The following is a 20,574-nucleotide window of genomic DNA, read 5'->3' on the forward strand; positions in this document are numbered from 1 at the left end:
CGATTTTTCAAAAAATAGCAGATCTACAAGCTCGTAGCGCGGCACTCGGTGCCGCGCTACGAGCTTGTAGATCTGCTATTTTTTTTATAGCCAAAGAAACCTAAAATGACACAGATGCTTTCCCGGATTGAATGGGTCAATGACCCCCCCGACAGGTGTGAGGAAGAGCTGAGCCCTCCTGAGGACAAACAAGAGGAACCACGCTGCAGCTCTCCGGCTGCAGAGGAGACGCTATGCTCCGAACAGGCCCCAGGGGGCGCCGCGCCGGACCAGGGCGAAGGCCAAGGGGGCGGAGCTGAGGTGGAGGTGAAGGAGACGGCCGAGGGCCACCAGACTAAACCTCTGCACATCGTCTGGCCCCACAGGTGGTGAGTTACACATCGTTAAACCAACCGTGTCCGGCGACACGGTTCGTTTAACGACGTATAAATGAGCCTTTTATGTTATGAAGTGAACAGGTGACGAAACACAAACACGCACTCAAACGACTGATTTATGCTTAGTTGCGTGCCAGTGTGGCAGTGTGAACAGATCTACAAGCTTGCGACACAACGCGTTGGGAGCTTTTGTAGATGAACTATTTTAATTCGCAACACCGGCGTGTAACTAAATGAAACCTTAAAGACAAGGAGACATAATATTTAAATTCGGGATATTCAAGTAGAATATGAGAAAACGGTACTTATGTTTTATTTTAGCATTCTTATAAACAATAAATATGTTTTATAAATGTCGGTCTACCCTTGTAAACTTACCTATGTACATCAATACACATTTAATTGACCATTTTACATTAGAGAGGCTTCCAGAGCATTGCAAATATATCTGGTTTTGAGTGCTAGACATTTACAATGTTCATTTATAGGCCTATATTATAGTCAAAGTACTGGCAATAGTCCTCCTCATAGAGGCTTCCTCCATGTCATCACTGTGCAGTTCCTTTCTACTACCAGCAGGGTCACATTTTCAAAACTTCTCATTTGTCCCTGTTTCCTAGGCTGTGTGTTTTCCACTTCCTGTCGATTTGATCCAATGAAATCCATTGAAACTGGTCAGATGACCAATGATATTCAATGAAATCGACAGGAAGTGGAAAACACACAGCCTAGGAAACAGGTGAATAATTATATGGAAATGGAAGCTGATATTGCTTAGATATGGACTAATATGTAAATATCAGATGCTGACCCTTATCCGTTGCCCTACCTTAAGGTTCTGTCTGTCATGGAGATTAGTATTTGTCTATCTTCTCATGGCATATCAAAACACCGGTCAGGCATTACAAAGCCAGGACCTACGTTACCCCAGCTGGCCGGGGTCATACCTATGTTCCCCGGGTTCTATGTTCCCCACTAAGGTTATGGTTAGGGTTAGGTTTAGGTTAGGTCCTATAGCCTATGTTGCTATCCTTGCCTTTGATCTGTGTTATTTGCCTCTACTGGACTGGCCTGGCCTGGCATGGCATGAGTTAGAACAAAGCAGTCACGCAAGCACGCGGTAATTCGATGATCGTGTCGTCGTGTACGCTCTCTCATGACGGAACCTCTCTGACCTTAGAGTACCTCGGGGACAATGGCGTCGGTATGTTCCAGACCCTGCAGAGGGGCTATTTTGCTTTGGATTGTTAGCCAGGTTGTTTGACAACAAAACCAAGGGGCATGGGAAATTACTAGCACACGTAGCACTTTAGTAAAAAAAAAAAAAAAAAAGAAAGATACCGGTGGTTTGTGTTATGGGCTTGAATAAAGATGAGGAACGAAGAAGTCTAGTGGTGTCCCAGTGCAGTGGTTCTCAAACCTTTCAGGCCGCGACCCCCCAAAATAATCTTATTTGAACTGGGGACCCCCGACCCTGACAAAATCATGTGGAGACCCCCCTGGGGGTGCCAACCCACAGTTTGAGAACCACTGTCCTAGTGGACGGTCTGAATGAATATCTGTATTATTATCATTATTATTATTCATTACGTGTTTGTAGAGTATGACAGGACATCATCACCATTATCTTCTGAAGAATCAGCAAAGAGAGAACGATCCATTATAAGCATGGGTGGGGGTGTATCTAACAGAAAACTGCACGATCATTAAAATCTTTTGAAGTTTAGGCCCCCCTTTTTGGAATCCCCCCCCCCCCCTCCACCCCCCACCTCCCTGTCGTTCTGCTCCATGTACCTTTGGAGAGAGCAAAGACAACAGGGCTTTCTGGGGGAGTTTGCATTTTTCTCCCCTGACTCTTTCGGGCTGCAGGTCTGACTTTCCTCCTCCTGGAGGAACATTCCTGTAAATCAGATTAACAACCCGAGCAAAAAGACCACCATCGCCGCAGGTTCCATCGGTTTGGCGTCACTATTGGGCCATTGTCAGCGGCGGCGGTATCCAACGCCAGCCCGCACCGCCTGCCCGCCCGCCCCGCTCTCCCCGCTCTCTCTCTTGTTTTGCGCCGACTATCTGTTTTTTTTTCACCTACTCTTATATCGGTAACAATGGCACCCGCCATGTAATCTCCTCTAAACTGAGCAAAACACAGATGGATTATCGCTCCGAAAACATCCAAGCTTCATAAACGTTGGCTTTATTCTGGGGCTAAATTAGGATTTACACAGAGTAAGGGAGAGTGAGTGAGACATAGGGAGGGTGAGAGAGAGAGAGAGAGAGGCCCCCGTTAATCTCCACGATTGAAGCTTCTCTCAGTTTGTTCCATTTGGTCCTCGTATTTTCCCTCTCTCGCCCTCCCACTTTTTTTTTTTTTTTGTCCTCGTGGTCGCGTTGCAGATTGTTAATCTGTGTGTGGCCTGGATCCTCAGATTATGGGACCGTCTTATTGCAGGCACCGCTTTCCAGGGGAGGGATGGAGGGCTGGAGGGAGTGGGGGGGGGGATCAACAACGTGGACAGCTGTTTACAGCCAGGTGAAGGAGGAGGCAGACTGCGTGCCACGGTTAATCGTTTAACCCATTAAGACCCGGGGGAACGCATCAGTGTTATTTTAAAGATTTCTTTGGACATTCAAAAATAGCAGATATGCAAGCTCATAGCTATGAGCTTGTAGATATGTTATTTTTGAAACATCGTGAAAATGTGTGCAAATCTTTGAATGTATACATTTTTAACTAAAATCTTTGCTTTTGGGGGGGTCCCTGGAACAACATATTTTGAGATTGGGGGGGGTCCGCAAATACATATTATTTTGGGGGTCCTTGACATGAAAAAAGTTTGAAAAGAATATTATAACAACATAAGTTTAAAAAAAGGGAAAAAAAACTGTTAGGATTTAATAGACATTTGTAGAATCCCCCAGAAGCAAAGATTTGAGTTCAAAATGTTCACGATTTCACACAAAAAATTAGCAGATCTACAAGCTGGTAGAGCGGCACTAACCCAGCTTGTATATCTGCTATTATTGAATAGCCCCAAAGTTTAAAATAATGGTTATAGCTTAAAAAAAATTATCTAAAATGACATGGTATGCGTTCCCGGATTGAATGGGTTAACCGGTGGGGGTAGGAGGGAGGGAGGGAGGGAGGGTTAAAGCTCTTCTCTATCAAAGCTTTAGCTCTCTGGGCTCTCTGGGACACACTAAAGGGTGATCAGGATCAGCTTTTACCTTTTATCCTCAAGAGGATTGCCATCCTGTTGCAGCTCTGATTGAAAATAAAAAAATAAATACAACGGAAAACGGAATGGAGCGTCACACCAAGCAGCGTCACGTTGTTATATACCATTAAGAGAGAGAGGGGCCGCGGGTCATGAAGGAATACTGTAAGATGCTCAAGGTGATAGATGGATGGATGGAATGACAAACAAAGAGACATATGACATATACATATATGCAGACAGACAGACAGACAGACAGACAGACAGACAGACAGACGGGGGGACGGGGGGACGGGGGGACGGGGGGACATGCAGTCATCACTAGCAGCACTGCAGTACGATGCACAGATACAGTCTTAAAGGGATAGTTCACCCAAAAAAGGTAACAAGGTTTCTATCGATTAATGTTACATGTCTGATGCTGGATGTGGGGCGGTCATGTGAGGAGTTTTTTTTGTTAAGCCATCCCCCCCAGCTGGTGGATGATCGACAGAACCCCGAACGCAGGCTGGTCTGAGAGGGGCATACTGTACTGTACAGTGCTGTACTGGGGGGGGGGGGGGGTTCCGCGGCCAAATACATTTTAGGGGTCCTCGACATGAAGAAGTCAGAGAACCACATCTGTAGATGTCACCACTGCTAGAGAGGAGCATGATTTCTATTTTCTAGTATAGCGCTACTGACTGACTCCCCCCCCACCCACCCCCGTGGGCATGGCCTCTGACACTGACCTGAGCCAAACCCCTGCCTTCATTAAGGGCAGGTCCATAAGAATGACACTGAGCTGTTAGAGTCATCTCTTTAATTGCCGTTGGGGCTACTTGTATTTTTCCTTAACAATTTGGTCTGGAATTGGTCGTGATGATCACAATGAGGTCACGTCACCGTATTTCCTCCCAGTAATATTTCCTATTGGGACGGAGAGGGGCAGACTATACTGAAAATAGCTTTTTAGTGGAGATCTGACCGATGCCACGTTTTTTGGGGTCAGATGCCGATCGCGATTTTGGAGAGGCCTCTAGACTAGTGGGTTTTCAACCTTTTTCGTGTCAAGGACCCCTAAACTGACACATATTAGGCCACGGACCCCCATTTGAAAAGATATGCCGGGGACTCATTAAATGAACTTTGTTTAACTCTGAGAGTGTACAAATGGAACCATTTGTACACTCTCAGAGTTACAGATACATAAGGGTCAATTTGGTTCCTAACTATTAATTTGGCTGGGGAGCCCATTGGAACCCCCTCAAGGACCACTGCTGGTCCCTGGACCACTGGTTGAGAACCACTGCTCTAGACCACTGATTTAAAAAATTTTGACTGATTTTTTTTAATGAATAACCCAACAAGTAAATATTAAATACACACATAAACTAAGCTTTTTTACAAATGTTTATAGACAAAACAAGCTCACAACGCATTAAAGGTTCTATGACATTCATTTTCACTTTTTTAATTTTTTATGTTTTTTGGGGGGTTTTATGACCTTAATTAATTATTACACCCCAAAAAACTGAACTTTGAACATTCAGTAGATTTTCAGTTTTTTTTTAAATAATTAGGCTGAAAAGTAATCTGGGATTGGCCCCTTGACTTTGATGTCACAGTCACTTAATCCCGCCCCCTCTCCTCCCCTATCCTTTCCTTTGGGGGGGGGGGGGGGGGGGGGGGGGGAGCAGAGGCGATGATTGACAGGCAAAATCCCTCAACAGCGACACCCGCAGGCAAAGATTACTTTTGACATTGCAGTTGAAAAGGCTTTTTAAATGTGAGAGAAAAACACCTGCAATGGCTCACTGGTGTGGAATTTTCTGTTAGAACTTTTTATACACATTTGAAGGACCATGACAAAGACTTTTAATTTGTTGTAAAACTGAATGTCATGAAACCTTTAAGCCCTATAACAAATGTTCATAGACAAAACGAGCTCACAGCGCATTAAAAAACGCGCTGTGAGCTTGTAGATCAGCTATTAAAAAAAAAAATTGTATCGTTTCAAAACAGGGATGCCAGGATAAAAGTGATTTAAAAAAAATTGGGGACACATCAGCTGCATTACTGCAGATACCAATGCTCAAATAATGGCTGATATATCATCAGCCAGAACATTGCATCGGTCTGGCTCTAACATTCAGACCACATGACAAAAAATCCCCATTGAATCTAATGATGATACATTCCTGGGGATGGGATGGGATCGGAGTGACTTGGGAGGTTTCTCTGTGCAGGGCGACACATTCTGCAGTGGTGGAAAGTAACCAAGTACTGTACTTAAGTATAATTTTGAAGTATTTGTACTTTACTTGAGTATTTCCAATACTTTTACGTCTACTCCACTACATCTCAGAGGCAAATATTGTACTCTTACTCCACTACAATTATTTGAAAACTTTTGTTACTAGTTACTTTGTGTGTAGATTTTGATTATTATTACAAAACATACATTAACCACTTCAACCCTGTATACATTTCGGCCATTTGAAAATGGCCAATCTACAAGCTCACAATGCGTGAGCTTGTAGATCTGCTAATTTCAAAAGATTGTTATACATTTCAAAACTTGTAATGGGACATTTTGCATAATGAGTGCTTTTACTTTTGGCACTTACTTTAAGTACAATTTGATGCCAATACTTTTATACTTTTACTCAAGCACATTTTGGAATTCCGGACTTTTGCTTGTAGCAGACATTGCAGTATTGATACTTTTACTTAAGTAAAAACATTTGAGTAGTTTTTCCACCACTGACATTCTGACTCTTCGGCGAAAGGGTTACATAATCAAAAATATGTCCGCTAACGCCGAGGACACGATTGATACAGCTTTTCATAGGGAATGACACTTAAAAGCGAACAGGGAAACTGAACCCAACGCTCCCGTGTTCTTTATACACTCTCCAGTGTGCCGTCCTGGTCCACTATTAGAACCATAAGCTTCCTCTGTTTAATTCACTAGCACATATAGCCCACATTTACTCCGTTTCAAAGCATGCATTTGTACTGTAATGTCAAGAGTTTTCACGCTCCACGGTTCCCACATGGTTGGGTTGTTTCTTCTTTTTTACGGCATGTGAAATGTTGCCTTTTTGAACGCAGAGCGCACGCCTTTTCCTCTCTCGCACGGTCATAGCGGAGCAGACTGTCACAATCTCTCCTCAACAAGCCCTCTTCTTTGTCTTTCAAGTGTCCCCTTAACCCGTTAAGACCCGGGGAACAGGGAACGCATCTTGTTGTGTCATTTTTTGATTTCTTTGGCTATTCAAAAATAGCAGATATACAAGCTCCTCGCTACGAGCTTGTAGATCTGCTATTTTTTGAAAAATCTTGAAAATGTGTGCAAATCTTTGAATATATATTTTTAAAGCGAACATTTTGTAACTCAAATCTTTGCTACCGGGGATTCTACAAATGTCTTCTAAATCCCAACAGTTTATTTTTTTAACGAATGTTGCTACTGTATATATCAGTGGTTCTCAAAATGTTTCATGTCAAGGACCCCCAAAATGATATATATTTGGCCGTGGACCCCTCCATCTCAAAATATTTTGTTCCAGGGACAAAGATTGAGTTAAAAAATATATTTATACTCAATGATTTGCACCAATGTTCACGATAAAATAAAATAAAAAGCAGATCTACAAGCTCGTAGCAGATCTGAGCTTGTAGATCTGCTATTTTTTGAATAGCCCAAAGAAATCTATAAAATGTCACAGACGCGTTCCCGGTCTAAATGGGTTAATTAGGGCTTCAGTCGTTTGGTTTCCTGGTGATAGGGCTCATTTCACATTGTGCATTGGAGTAAATAGTATTTGAATTTTAAAACGCACCTCTTGGGTGCAACATAAAGGGGAATATTTAATCACTGATCTCTAAATGAGAGGATCTTATTTTCTTTTGGGTTGGTATGTTATGCATATTAATGAGGCTTCTTCTGGTTATCCACGGAAAAGATAGCTACTTTTTCTCTTTTTTTTCTCCTCCTTCTCTCTCTCTCCACTTGATAATTTCTTTTTTTTTCTTTTCTCACATTTCCCTCTTCTCCTTTTCCCTTCACTTTTCTCACACGGGTTTCATCTGCATTCGTCTTCGAGGTCACCGGGGTGATGGGCGCACCACAAAGGAGCGGAGAGAGAGAGAGAGAGAGAGAGAGAGCACAAACCACACAGGGGTATTAATATAAAATATGAATTTCATAAGCAAAGACATCCGTGTCATACTGTAATGTACTGTACTATATCCACTTCACGTTTACCGTGCCAGAGGTTCGCTTTCTATTGCCAGAAAACTAGTTGAATATCTACACAATTTTTAACCGCACGTTCACGCGATTCAAATCATTGACATTTTCGTTGAGACGCCCCCTTAACGCACCTATTCTGGGGGTTTACGTTCGGCAAAACATAGCCGATCCACAAGCACGTAGCAACGCGAAGAGATTTGGCGTAGAGGGAAATAAGGAGCGGGCCTAGTAGTATATGAGGGACTCCGGTCAACGAAGTATACAGTATAGGGTTTTTAAGTGGTTCAAATCTGAAAACGTTTTATTGTTAGCTTTTTTTCGTTTACCTTCTTGGCTTTAGCTCTCACTCTGCTCGTGGCTAACATTTGGTTCTGCCATGTGTACACAATAAAAATCCATTCATGTATCAACGTTTGCAACTCTTGAGTGTGTAACCAAGTACCTACGGCAGTGGTTCTCAAACTTCTTCATGTCAAGGACCCCCAAAATGATATGTATTTGGCCGCGGACCCCCATCTCAAAATATTGTGTTCCAGGGACCCCCAGAAGCAAAGATTTTTGTTACAAATGTTTGCTTAAAAATATATATATATTCTAAGGTTTGCAAAAAAAAATTGCAGATATACAAGCTGCGCTATGAGCTTGTATATCTGCTATTTTTTAATAGCCAAAGTATAAAAGGTTAAAGTGGTTAAACTTATCGTGACCCCCACTTTGAGAACCAAGTACGTCCATTCGGTCATGCTTTTACCGCGTCGTGCCGTACATTTTGTTTTCACTGCGTCGACTTAACATTTTTCAGGGTCAAAGTCGGTCCCACTTGACATCCATCCGCACACACGGCACCTGATGTCCCCCCTCGAAACCCTCCCTCCTCCTCCCCCTTGCTTTCTCTCTCTCCCCCCATATGCCCTGAGCGGCATTGAACTACGCTCTCTACCTTTTTTAGATTAGAGAGAGGGGAGAGAGAGGGTAGAGAGGAAAGCAACCTCTATTTGCCTTAGCTGCAGATTAGCGGGGGCATCATCGCGCACACACAGCGCCGGGGATGATTATGGAGGAAGATGATGCCACATAGCTTTTGTTTGTCACTCACCCACTAATCAGCGGGCTGACAGCTCAGACTGGGGTTTGACTGTCGCTGGGGGTTAACAGTCCTCATTAAAAGATCTAGGTCATCAGTAGGGGAGCCTGGGCCGCTAGTACAACCCATCCAGGGGAGGTGTGTGTGTGTGTGTGTGTGTGTGTGTGTGTGTGTGTGTGTGTGTGTGTGTGTGTGTGTGTGTGTGTGTGTGTGTGCGTTTGCATATGCACACATGCTTTGGAGAAAGAAAAAAAAAACGGGGCTCTCTCTGGCGTTCTCTCGCCAGACATCTGTCTCTGTGTGTATACTGTATATACGGTCTGTATTTGGACATGTATAATCTATCCCTGAGTTTATATGCCCATTAGTGTGCGCACGGAGCGATATTATATGAAGTGTGCCGTTATATCTATCCACACCGGGGCGAGTGTGTGTGTGTGTGTGTGTGTGCGCGCCCGCGTGTGTGTGTGTGTATGTGCACGCACACCAAATGAGGGGTCGCTCAGGAGCCTCTCCCTGACAGTCATATCCCACACATTAATTAACACTCATTTTTTTTCCTCCTGCAGAGGGTGGGGGTGGGATGGGGTGGGGTGGGAGGGGGGGGGGGGGTGGGGTGAGTTCCGTTATCAACCGTTTCATTCGCTCATTGTCCTCCCCTGTATCAGTAATGGGGGAATAGGGATTCATGCCTCGTGTAAGGAGTTAAAAAGGCTAGGAAATAAGGGAATTAGCTCCTTATCCACAGGGGGAAAGCCATGCAGTGAATGTGAGCCGGTGGAAATGAGAATAAATAAGCTCCTCTCTCTAATACCTCACCTAAGGAAATCCCACTGAGGTGCTTGATGCTGTAGACAGAACAGCAACAAGAAGGAGAAGAAGGGCTTCTTTTGTCAATTCTTTTAGCCTCGTAGAGTACTACTTGTCTGACCTTCACGCACTTTGACTTTGCCTCATCCGAAAATATGAAGATGTTTCTTCAAACGCCCCCCCGCCCCCCCCCACCCTCCCTCCCACCCTCCCACCCTCCCTGCTCTCTTTCACAATGAGATTTCACAAAGACAGCGTGGGCTAATTGGCCTACCTAAAGGAGGGGGGGGGGGTTGGATGCTTGCGACGCGTGATGTTTCTATTGTCACGTCGGACCACCAGCGAAATGGGAGCGAGAGGAGAGGAGAGAGGGATGACGAGGACGTACAGTTTTTTGAAAAAAACTACAGTATGTTGCTATAATATCAGTGGTTCTCAAACTTTTTTCATGTCAAGGAACCCCAAAATGCCATGTATTTGGCTGCGGATCCCCCATCTCAAAATATTTTGTTCCAGGGACCCCCCCGGATTCAAAGATTTGAGTTAAACATTTATATATATATATTCAAAAGATTTGCACACATTTTTATGATTCTTTTCCAAAAATAGCAGATCTACAAGCTCGTGGCGCGGCACTCGGTGCCGCGCTATGAGCTTGTAGATCTGCTATTTTTGAATAGCCCAAAGAAATCTAAAAATGACACACAGATGAGGTCTGAGACAGCAGGAAAGAAAACGCAGGCCTCGGTATAGGAACTGTAGAATTCAATACCATCTGATTTTGAGCCGTAGAACCTTTTTTTTTTTTTTACACGGATGGCGTTGCTGCTACTCCGTCGGCCCCGTGGCATTGTGGGTAACTGAATAGGTTGAACCATCGTCACCACAATTGTCTGTCACACATGATGGGGAGAAAGAAAGAACCCATCCAATTATATTGCACTAGGCAGGGCCTATAGTCCACCCCAGACCAGCCTCTGAAAACTTGAGAGTTCATCCTCACATTCTGTGTGTGACTCTTATAGTCAGTATGATAAAATCAGATGAACAATTATGTATCCCTGTGGGGGTAATTCAGGTGTTGTATCAGGTAGATGTATAGAGCTATGAATAAACGTATAAAATAACTCGACTTAACCCATTAAGACCAGGAACGCATCTGTGTCACTTTTTCATTTGAGCTAAAAAGCATTATTTTACACTTTGGCTATTTTTAAAAAATCGTGAAAATGTGTGCAAATCTTTGAAATATATATTTTCTTTCAAAGCGAACATTTTTAACTCTAATCTTTGCTTCTGGGGGGTCCCTGGAACAAAATATTTTGAGATAGGGGTCCGCGGCCAAATACATATAATTTTGGGGGTCCTTGACATGAAAAAGTTTGAAAACCACTGACATAGAAACATGCGTTTTTCATAAAACCGTTAGGATTTAGAAGACATTTTGCAGAATCGGAACCTCAGGCCTAAATGGGTTAAAGTCTGACACTAGTCATAGGCAGTAGGCACTATACAGTATAAGTACAGACTATCAATAGTGAATTTGATAGTTGATGATAATATTATATTCACATTCTTCTATCAGCGGTGAATAATGGATATACAGTACAATCTTAAACAATGTATATATATATACTGCATGAGTGGATATACTTGAATCTCACGACGGTTATCCTTATCCTGCACTTTCAACCTGGCGCCCCTATTTTAGCCATGTCATTATAGGTTTAAAACCATTTTCTAAAATATCTACAAGCTCACAACGTGTCACAATCGCGTTGGATCTATTTTCCACTATTTACGCCATCTGTCATAGTTCAGTAGTGTACATGTGGTTCTTTTTTTTGTTATAAATGTTTGCTTTAAAAAAAAAGTGCGCAATCTACAATTGCACACATTTTCAAGATTTTTCAAAAATAGCAGATCTACAAGCTCGTAGCGCGGCACTCGGTGCCGCGCTATGAGCTTGTATATCTGCTATTTTTCAATAGCCAAAGTATAAAAGGTTAAAGTGGTTAAAATGATTGTGATGCTATATTAACACATTTTACTGGGGACCCCCTGGAACCCCCTCAAGTACCCCTGGGGGTCCCCGGACCCCACTTTAAGAACCAATGGTGTACATTCCTCCCCAGTATAGTCTGTGATCTTCAAACCTGCGCCATGCAGTGTCCATCCATGCAGTCACACAGTTTCCCAGATGAACAGCAGGTGACAAATCAACATTCAGGTTTGATCACGGCACAGGGGAGTAAAGGTGCCAGCAGGTGCGAACCGCTAACATTAATGAACGCTCCACACGTTTATTCTTTTCTCCCCCCCCCCCCCCACGTCTCTTCATCTCAGCCCATCGACATTAGCATGGGGACGTGAGTGGCAGGCCACTGGGCACGGTGTGACATCTGCTTGGCAGCTGAGCGCGGCGGCACCTGCGTGTTAACTAGGTGCTCCTACCTCCCAGGCAAAGCGCAGAGCCCTCACATCAAGGATGAGTGGCCATGGGTGAGCGGAGCAGAACAGGAGGAGCACACAGAGGAGCAAGGGTTTCTCTCTCTCTCTGGCAGCTTGTTAAATCCTCCCCACCTGGCGCAGCACAACCACACATATCACAGTCAATTGCCCTCTGGGGAGAGCTATGATCGCTCTCTCTCTCTCTCTTTCTTTCTCTTGTCTCTCGCAGTTTTGCTTGCTGCCCGCCTTGTACAACCTGGGCTGTCTGCTCTGTGTGTGTGTGTGTGTGTGTGGGGGTGTGTGTGTGTGTGTATACTTGTACAGTATTACTATACTTGAGAGGGCCACATGTCCCCACAGCAGTGTTGATTTTGACCGCACATTTTGATTTAGTTTTAGTCATAGTCTTTTTAATAAGATAAATATTTTAGTCACCTGAATTGTTTTACTTTTTGTCCAGTTTTAGTCGACTAAATATCATACGATTTTTGTCGACTAAATCTACAGTTGATTTAGTCGACTGAAATGTATTTTTGGTGGGCCGTGATGGCATCGAAACGATTTTCACTTAGTTGCATGCCGAAAATAGCAGATCTACAAGCTCACAACGCGTCGCGCTGCGACGCGTTGTGAGCTTGTAGATCAGCTATTTTCGTTCTGTGACACCCGCGCGCACCCATGATGACTTGTCTTTAAGTTCTAATGGATCTCCTCTCCACTAGTCCCTCCCAAACATTTCTAGGTTTTATTTGTTGACGAAATTGTCAATATATATTTTGTCCTAGTTTTAGTCATCATAGCTTAGTGTGTTTATGAGTGCAGTAGAATTTGAGACGTAGACATCGTTGGGACCATTTTCCTAGTCGTCACAAGATAAATGGTTGAAACAAGATTTGGGGAATTAGGCCTACACTTAGGAAAAGCCTAAGTTATGCCTTACTTATACTGATTTATACAGCCATTTTCAATTCTGTCCTAAAATGACGTTGATATCCCCACTAGTACAGTAATATACAAACCTGTGTGTGTGTGTGTGTGTGTGTGTGTGTGTGTGTGTGTGTGTGTGTGTGTGTGTGTGTGTATCCACGTGTGTGCGACTGAATAAATCAGAGAGGTGAGTTGGACCAGGAGTGTTGTAAGCCTGTGGCTCCAGGCGTTCCCAGCTCCGCTCCTATTTGCGTATTAATGTGTGTGTGTGTGTGTGTGTGTGTGTACAAGGAGGCATCAAAAGAGCCAGGATTGTGTTTGTGTTTGGGATTGAAGGGAACACGACAAAGACCCCGAGCTGTTCTTCAAGACGCTGCTGAAGCTGAGCGAGAGAGGCCTGGACTTTCAACTGTCTGTCCTGGGGGAGAGTTTCACCGATGTGCCAGGTGCATACCGCACGCACCACACACACACACATGCACACGCGCACGCGCACGCGCACGCGCACACGCACGCACACACACACACACACACACACACACACACACACACACACACACACACACACACACACACACACACACACACACACACACACACACACACCAGGGGTGTAAAGTAACTAAGTACATTTACTCAAGTACTGTACTTACTGTAAGTACAATTATGAGGTATTTTTACTTTACTGGAGTACTTCCAATATTCAGTGCTTTCACTTCTACCACTACATCTCAGAGGCAAATGTTGTACTTTTTTTTCTCCACGACAATTATATTAAAACTTTAGTTACTAGTTACTGTGAAGATTTTGAATATTACCACAAAACATACATTAACCACTTCAATCCTGTATACATTTCGGCCATTTGAAAATAGCCGATCTACAAGCTCCCAATGCGTCGCATGGGAGCTTGTAGATCGGCTATTTTCAAAAGATTTTTATACATTTGAAAACTTGTGATATGGGACATTTTGCATAATGAGTACTTTCTACTTTTGGTACTGTAAGTACATTTTGATACCAATACTTTTGTACTTTTACTCAAGTAATTTTTAAATTCTGGACTTTTGGAACTTTTTCCACCACTGACGCACGCACACACACACACACACACACACACACACACACACACACACACACACACACACACACACACACACACACACACACACACACACACAGGGCACAGGAACGCTCACACCCATGCATGCACAGACACAGACGTTTTCTCAAAAGATGAGACTCAGAGAGCTTGTCTTTGCCGTCGCGCGTGAAACCTTTCATCTCCATATCTCAGCTTTTCATGTTTTACATTTCCTGAAAAGTTACGTTTGGGACATACAAGATTCCCAGCCGACAGTGACCTCACAACTTACATGGTCAGGTTTCATGGCAGTGTTGATTTTGACAGCAAATTTAGTTTTAGTCATAGTCTTTTGAATACAATTCCATTTAGTTTTAGTCATATTTTAGTCATCTGAAATGTTTTAGTTTTTGTCTAGTTTTAGTCGACTAAATATCATAAGATTATAGTCGACTAAATCTACGGTTGATTTAGTCGACTAAAATGTATTTGGCGGTGCCTTGATGACGTCGTAATGACTGATTTTACACTTGGTTGCATGCTGAAAATAGCCGATCTACAAGCTCACAACGCATCGCAGCACAACGCGTTGTGAGCTTGTATATCTGCTATTTTCAGAAGACAACACCCGAGCGCAACCAAACATAAAATGACTTGTCTTTTAGTTCTACTGGATCTCTTCTCCACTCGTCCCTCCCTAACATTTTTGTCTAGTTTCTATTTGTTGACGAAATTGTCAATATATATTTAGTCTTAGTTTTAGTCATCATTGCTTAGTTTTTATTTCGTTTTCGTCAGTGAAAAAAGGTAGTTGACGAGCATTTTTCGTCATAGTTTTAGTCAATGAAATCAATACTGTTTCATGGTGACATTCAAGCAGAGAGAGAGAGAGACACAGACACAGAGAGAGAGAGAGAGAAAACTTTGCTGACTTTTCACTCACCTTTAAGAAGTTCAGCGTGGCCGATATCAACGTTTTATTGCTAAGTTGTCCGCGCCCAAGAGGCAGATGTAAATACTCTCTTGGTTTTTAAACATTATTGGTTATTAGATTAGATTAAGGGTTAAGGTCACCAGACTGGGGCCAGTGCATTTAGCCTCACGGACACTTTTTAATTGATAAAATACACTCTCCATTTGCGGCTGATGATGCTATAATGACTTTGGGACACTCACATGTATTTATGGCGCTGTGTTAAGTTAATTAATACACACTCCCTGCCATGGCTGGAAGCAAAGCCAGAGTTACAGGAAACACACTCTCTTATATTGGGATGTAAACTTTTATAGTAGCATAAACAGATGGAAAGGCCGACCGTAAATTTAGTCTCATATTTAGTAATTACCTTTATGATTGCTCGGAAGGCAATCACATTAGGACAATTTTAATCTACTTTGATTTTCTTAATAGGGTCACCGTTATTGATTCTTTTCACCCCTTTACCTGTTTTTCCTTCCTTATTATTATGTTTGCAGCCGCATATCATAAACTCAAAGATTACCCTTCAGGCTCCCTCGACCCCTATTTGTAAATTAGATGAAGATATTTATTTTTTTCTCCCCGCTTTTTTTGGTTTTCACATTTAACTAGATGCACAAACCTGGCACGTTTTGGGCCGGACTGTTGCTGAGTCTGACTCTCCTTGTCCACTTCTCTCTCTCCACACACACACACACACACACACAGCCCTGAGCTCATCAGTTTTTGTAGCGCGGACGCAGCAGCATCCGTGGAAGTCATTAGAAATCCAAAATGTCACGGCAGATGGCTTCCCAATGACATGCATTGGGTTGCAGTATTTCACGCCTTTTAGTCTCCGTTTGGCAACTTTCAACCTGGCATCCCAATTTTTTTTGGGCATGAGATTATACCGTATAGGTGACAAAAAGTCTCAAATTCTCTCCTATTATCCAAAAACAGCTAAAATAGCAGATCTTACGGATCTCGAAAACAGCCGATATACAAGCTCACGGCGCGTTGTGATGCGATAATGTTGTGAAGTTGTAGGTCAGCAGTTTTTTTGCTATTTGTTGTACAACAAAGAATATAGGGCTTAAAGGGATATTTCATTTTCATAAAAGATTTGGGTCATTTTATCGTCTACTCAGGCTTTTGTTATTTTTAAGTTGCTTGATTCAGTATCTATACATTTGATATTAATTTTATCAGACACGCCCCCTTCCTATACAAACCCATTGTAACTTCAAACTCTATTTTAACCATGTTAGATTCATCGAAAACACCCGTCCTTGGTTCTAGTGACTCATCCTGCTCTCCTAATACGTGAGGGTGCCATGTTTTTTTTATTAACTTTTTCATTTATTTTATTATCATTTTTGATTGTGTTTTTTTCCCCCCAAATAATTATTAAATATAAATGAAAAAAGTAATTGAAAAAACACGGTCTCCTCACGTATTAGAAGGACAATATCAAATGCAAAACTGTCCGGGGTGCTCACAAAAGCCTGAGTAGACAAAAATCATTTTTTAAATGAAATATTCCTTTAACCCATTGAGACCAGAGACCGATTCTATAAATGCCTTCTAAACCAGTAGTTCTTATAAGATAAAAAAAAAATAGCAGATGCACAAGCTCACAGCGCGACACAAAGTGACGCACTGTGAGCTTGTATATCTGCTACTTTTGAATAGCCAAGGCAAAAATCTAAAATGACACTGATCTGCTTTCCCGGTCAAATGGAGTTCTCTCAAACGTAAATCTAATAGTCTCCGTTGACGGCCCATTAGCAGTGAGGAGCTCCTGACACGTTAGCGTAGCTTTGACTTCATTTTGGCTCCCAACAAAACACAGCAAATCTTTGTGGCATTTGACTCAATCAGCTGTGGGCATACCGTATCAACTCATTCCATTTGATGGCGCCAATCATAAAATAAGTAACAAAGATGGCTATTGTGCTGTATGTGTGGCATAGACATGGCATCATGTCCCCCCCCCCCTCTCTCTCTCTCTCTCTCTCTCTCTCTCTCTCTCTCTCTCTCTCTCTCTCTCTCTCTCTCTCTCTCTCTACCCCACATTCCCCCACCTCTCCAGATCAGCGTTGTAAAGTAACTAAGTACATTTATTTAAGTACAATGTTGAGGTACTTTTACTTTGCTTGAGTATTTCCAATTGTCTATACTTTTACTTCTACTCAACTACGTCTCAGAGGCAAATATTGTACTTTTACTCCACTACAATTATTAGAACATTTGAGTTACTAGTTACTTTGCAGATATACATTATTACATTATAAAACCTACATTAACCACTTTAGCCCTATTTTATACATAGGCTATTTGAAAATAGCAGATCTACAAGCTTGTAGATCTGCTATTTTCAAACATTTTTGTACTTTTACTTTTGGTACTTTTAAGTACATTTTAATACCAATACTTTTGTACTTTTACTCAAGTACATTTTTAATTCCTGACTTTTACTTGTAACAGAGTACTTCTACATTATTGATACTTTTACTTAAGTAAAACATTTGAGTACTTTTTCTCACCACCGCTCCAGATATCTTCGCAGAGGCCAGAGGCCGGCTGGACGACCGTATCTTGCACTGGGGCTTCGTGCCCAGTAAAGAAGACTACCTCAAAGTTCTGTGCCAAGCAGACGTGGTCGTCTCCACCGCCAAGCACGAGTTCTTCGGCGTGGCCATGTGAGTTCACCTCCCATTGTTTTTATTATGGCTTATTGTCTCCGCCAGGCCGAAGGCATGGCGAGAGAGTATGTTTTACCCCTTGTCCGTCCGTCCGTGTGTCCGTGTGTCCGTCTGTCACCAGCTAACCCATTTTTTTATATTACTCCTACAAATTGTATCCAAACGTCATGCAAATCGGTACACAGTATCACTATAGTCATGTGATCAACACGGATCTGTCCGATTTCCCATATTCCATCCTTATTGCCTAAGGTTGGCTTCCAAAGTTTGCAGGATTGGTCCGTTTTGAACAAAAAGCCTCAAAGTATACACACAGCTTGGGATTTCCGTGAAATTTCACACGCACATTCCCACTAGGCCGAGGAAGAAATGCCACCCTTCTCACATTGGCCTGTTATAGCGCCACCAGCAGGTCTAATTTAGCAAAACACATTTTTGGAACAAAATGCCTCAAATCATGAATGCAGTGTCAATGCAAGAATAAATGGCACGGTTGGCACCCTTGTCACATAGTCTATTATAGCGCCACCAGGAGGCCAGAATAACGTACCTGACCTGGCGGAGACCTGTGCTCCGAGGAGCACTTTTTCTAGTTATGGCTGTTTTTATCTTAGCGTCAAAGTGTGATGGCAGTATTTGGAATTGTCCGTTGCAGCTACTGTATCCTGACACATCTGGAGAAGTGTCCCTTGAACTTTTATTCAACTGCTCATAATTACTTCTGTTTATTACCGCTACTCCCTTAAACTCTTAAAAATAAAAATTAAATATATATATATATATATATATATATTTAACCTATTAAGACCTGAGGCCGATTCTACAAAATGTCTTCTAAATCCTAACAGTTTTTTGAAAAAACCTATGTTGTCCACATCAGTGATTCTCAAACTTTTTTCTTTTTAAATTGTTATCCCGCGATTTTTGTAACCCATTTTTTTTCACCCGGTGCCAATTTCCTAAGTGATCCTGGGCGCTACACCAGCCCTACACCAGCGCTACACCAGTCCCCCACAGCCAGGGAGGCCAGGGCCGAGCTCATGCTTCCTTCAATGCATGAGAGCCAACTGACCTTCTTTCTTCTCAAACTTTTTCATGTCAAGGACCACCCAAAATGATATGTATTTGACTGCGGACCCCCATCTCAAAATATTTTGTTCCAGGGACCCACAGAAGCAAAGATTTGAGTTACAAATGTTCACTTAAAAATATATATTCTAAGATTTGCACACATTTTCACGATTTTTCAAAAATAGCTGATCTACAAAAAAAAAACATTGCACGCAGATTGCTCATGTATGCGATGCACGTGTGCACCATATGCACGCGTGGTTATACGCCTGCATGCACAGGCACGCACGGTCGCACGCACCTGAGAGTGGACACCTCACTCAAACTAGAAAGGGACAGAGAGAGAGAGAGAGAGAGAGAGAGAGAGAGAGAGAGGGTAAGGGCCTTTTCATCTTGAGGCCCACAGACTGGAGAGAGAGCACACGAGGTACGTAGGACTATGAAGATCACTGATCAGAAGAAAACCCCCAACTTCAGTCACCTGTGCTGTTGCATTTGAAGGAGGGGTTGCATCAGAACATGGAGCCAAGGTGCACACCGCTGTAGGAGAGAGGTTCCTCTGTAGAGCAAAGCTTGAGATGTCATCAAACACCTTCCTTTTGCCCTTAATTTATGCTTCAGCCTACGACCGTGTCGAGCGCCGAACATAGCGGATCTACAAGCCCAGAAGGAGTCGCATCCGCGACGCCTTCTGGACTTGTAGATCGGCTATGTTAGGCGCGAGACACAGTCGTTCGCTGACATATAAATTGGGCTTTTTTTGGGGGGGGACCAAGTACTACTACTACTTAGCCTCGGTCTACAAAAGCAGATCTTATATGCCCCGGCCCTCTGCAGACAGACAGACAGACAGACAGACAGACAGACACCGTAGGAGCTGGTGTTTTTTGGGGCTTTTGGGGGCACTGCTGACATTCATTCGCTGTGGTATACAGCCTAGGCGTTGGAATGTGGGACGGCGCGCACACCCACACACACACACACACACACACACACACGCACAAAAACGACCTAGAGAAAAGTTATTTATTGCAAACAAAAATAGCTTGGCCAGCGACCACCTTGTCGGCGAGCGGCGAGCGGCGAACAATGGCATAAGCCGGCTGTGCGGTTGCATTCCCGAGCGTGACTAATTGAAGTGTAATATGTTTTCAGTTAAATCTGCTTCCTACTTTACATAACGGTTTGAGCTTTTTTTTCTTTCTTTTTTTTGCGGCCAAAATCGAAAGCTATAGCTGCATAAGGCTCTGAGTTCACCGATGCAAAAAAAAAAGAAAGAAAAAAAAGGAGCAGAGAGATATATAGGGCCCTATTTTCGCCGGTGCCTTACCCATTATCCCGAAACTTCTTTGCCATTTTTTTTACTATTTTTAAAATCATTTTCAAATGATTCAAATAGCCAATCTACAAGCTCACAACGAGTCGATGCAGATCGGCCAGTTGAACTATTTGAAAATGTTTTTAAGAAACATTAATGGGTAAGGCACCGGGCGAAAATAGGGCCCCGTAGTATACCGCTAACTGCTCCGTGTGCGTTGTGTGTTTACCAGCAAAAAAACGTGTGCGAAGAGGAAGCATCTAATGGCGGAGAGGAAAACACCGCAGAATCGTCTTGCTAATTATGGAGTTTGAGGAGGAGCCGTCCCTTA

The 20,574-nt window shown here is 42.9% G+C and overlaps 1 protein-coding gene across 1 annotated transcript in view; it reads left to right on the forward strand.

Moving 5' to 3' along the window:
- gtdc1 (glycosyltransferase-like domain containing 1) overlaps nt 1-20,574 on the forward strand; it is a gene marked incomplete at its 3' end in the record, with an annotated part of 68,948 nt that overhangs the window by 39,756 nt on the left and 8,618 nt on the right. The window contains exons 6-8 of the mRNA XM_080412263.1: nt 156-368; nt 13,441-13,550; nt 17,707-17,851. Coding sequence (XP_080268389.1) covers nt 156-368; nt 13,441-13,550; nt 17,707-17,851 — 468 coding nt within the window. The remainder of the gene's footprint in view (nt 1-155; nt 369-13,440; nt 13,551-17,706; nt 17,852-20,574) is intronic.

This window comes from Gymnoscopelus braueri, assembly GCF_963280865.1.
Source record: "Gymnoscopelus braueri genome assembly, chromosome: 18".
Lineage (NCBI taxonomy): Eukaryota > Metazoa > Chordata > Actinopteri > Myctophiformes > Myctophidae > Gymnoscopelus > Gymnoscopelus braueri.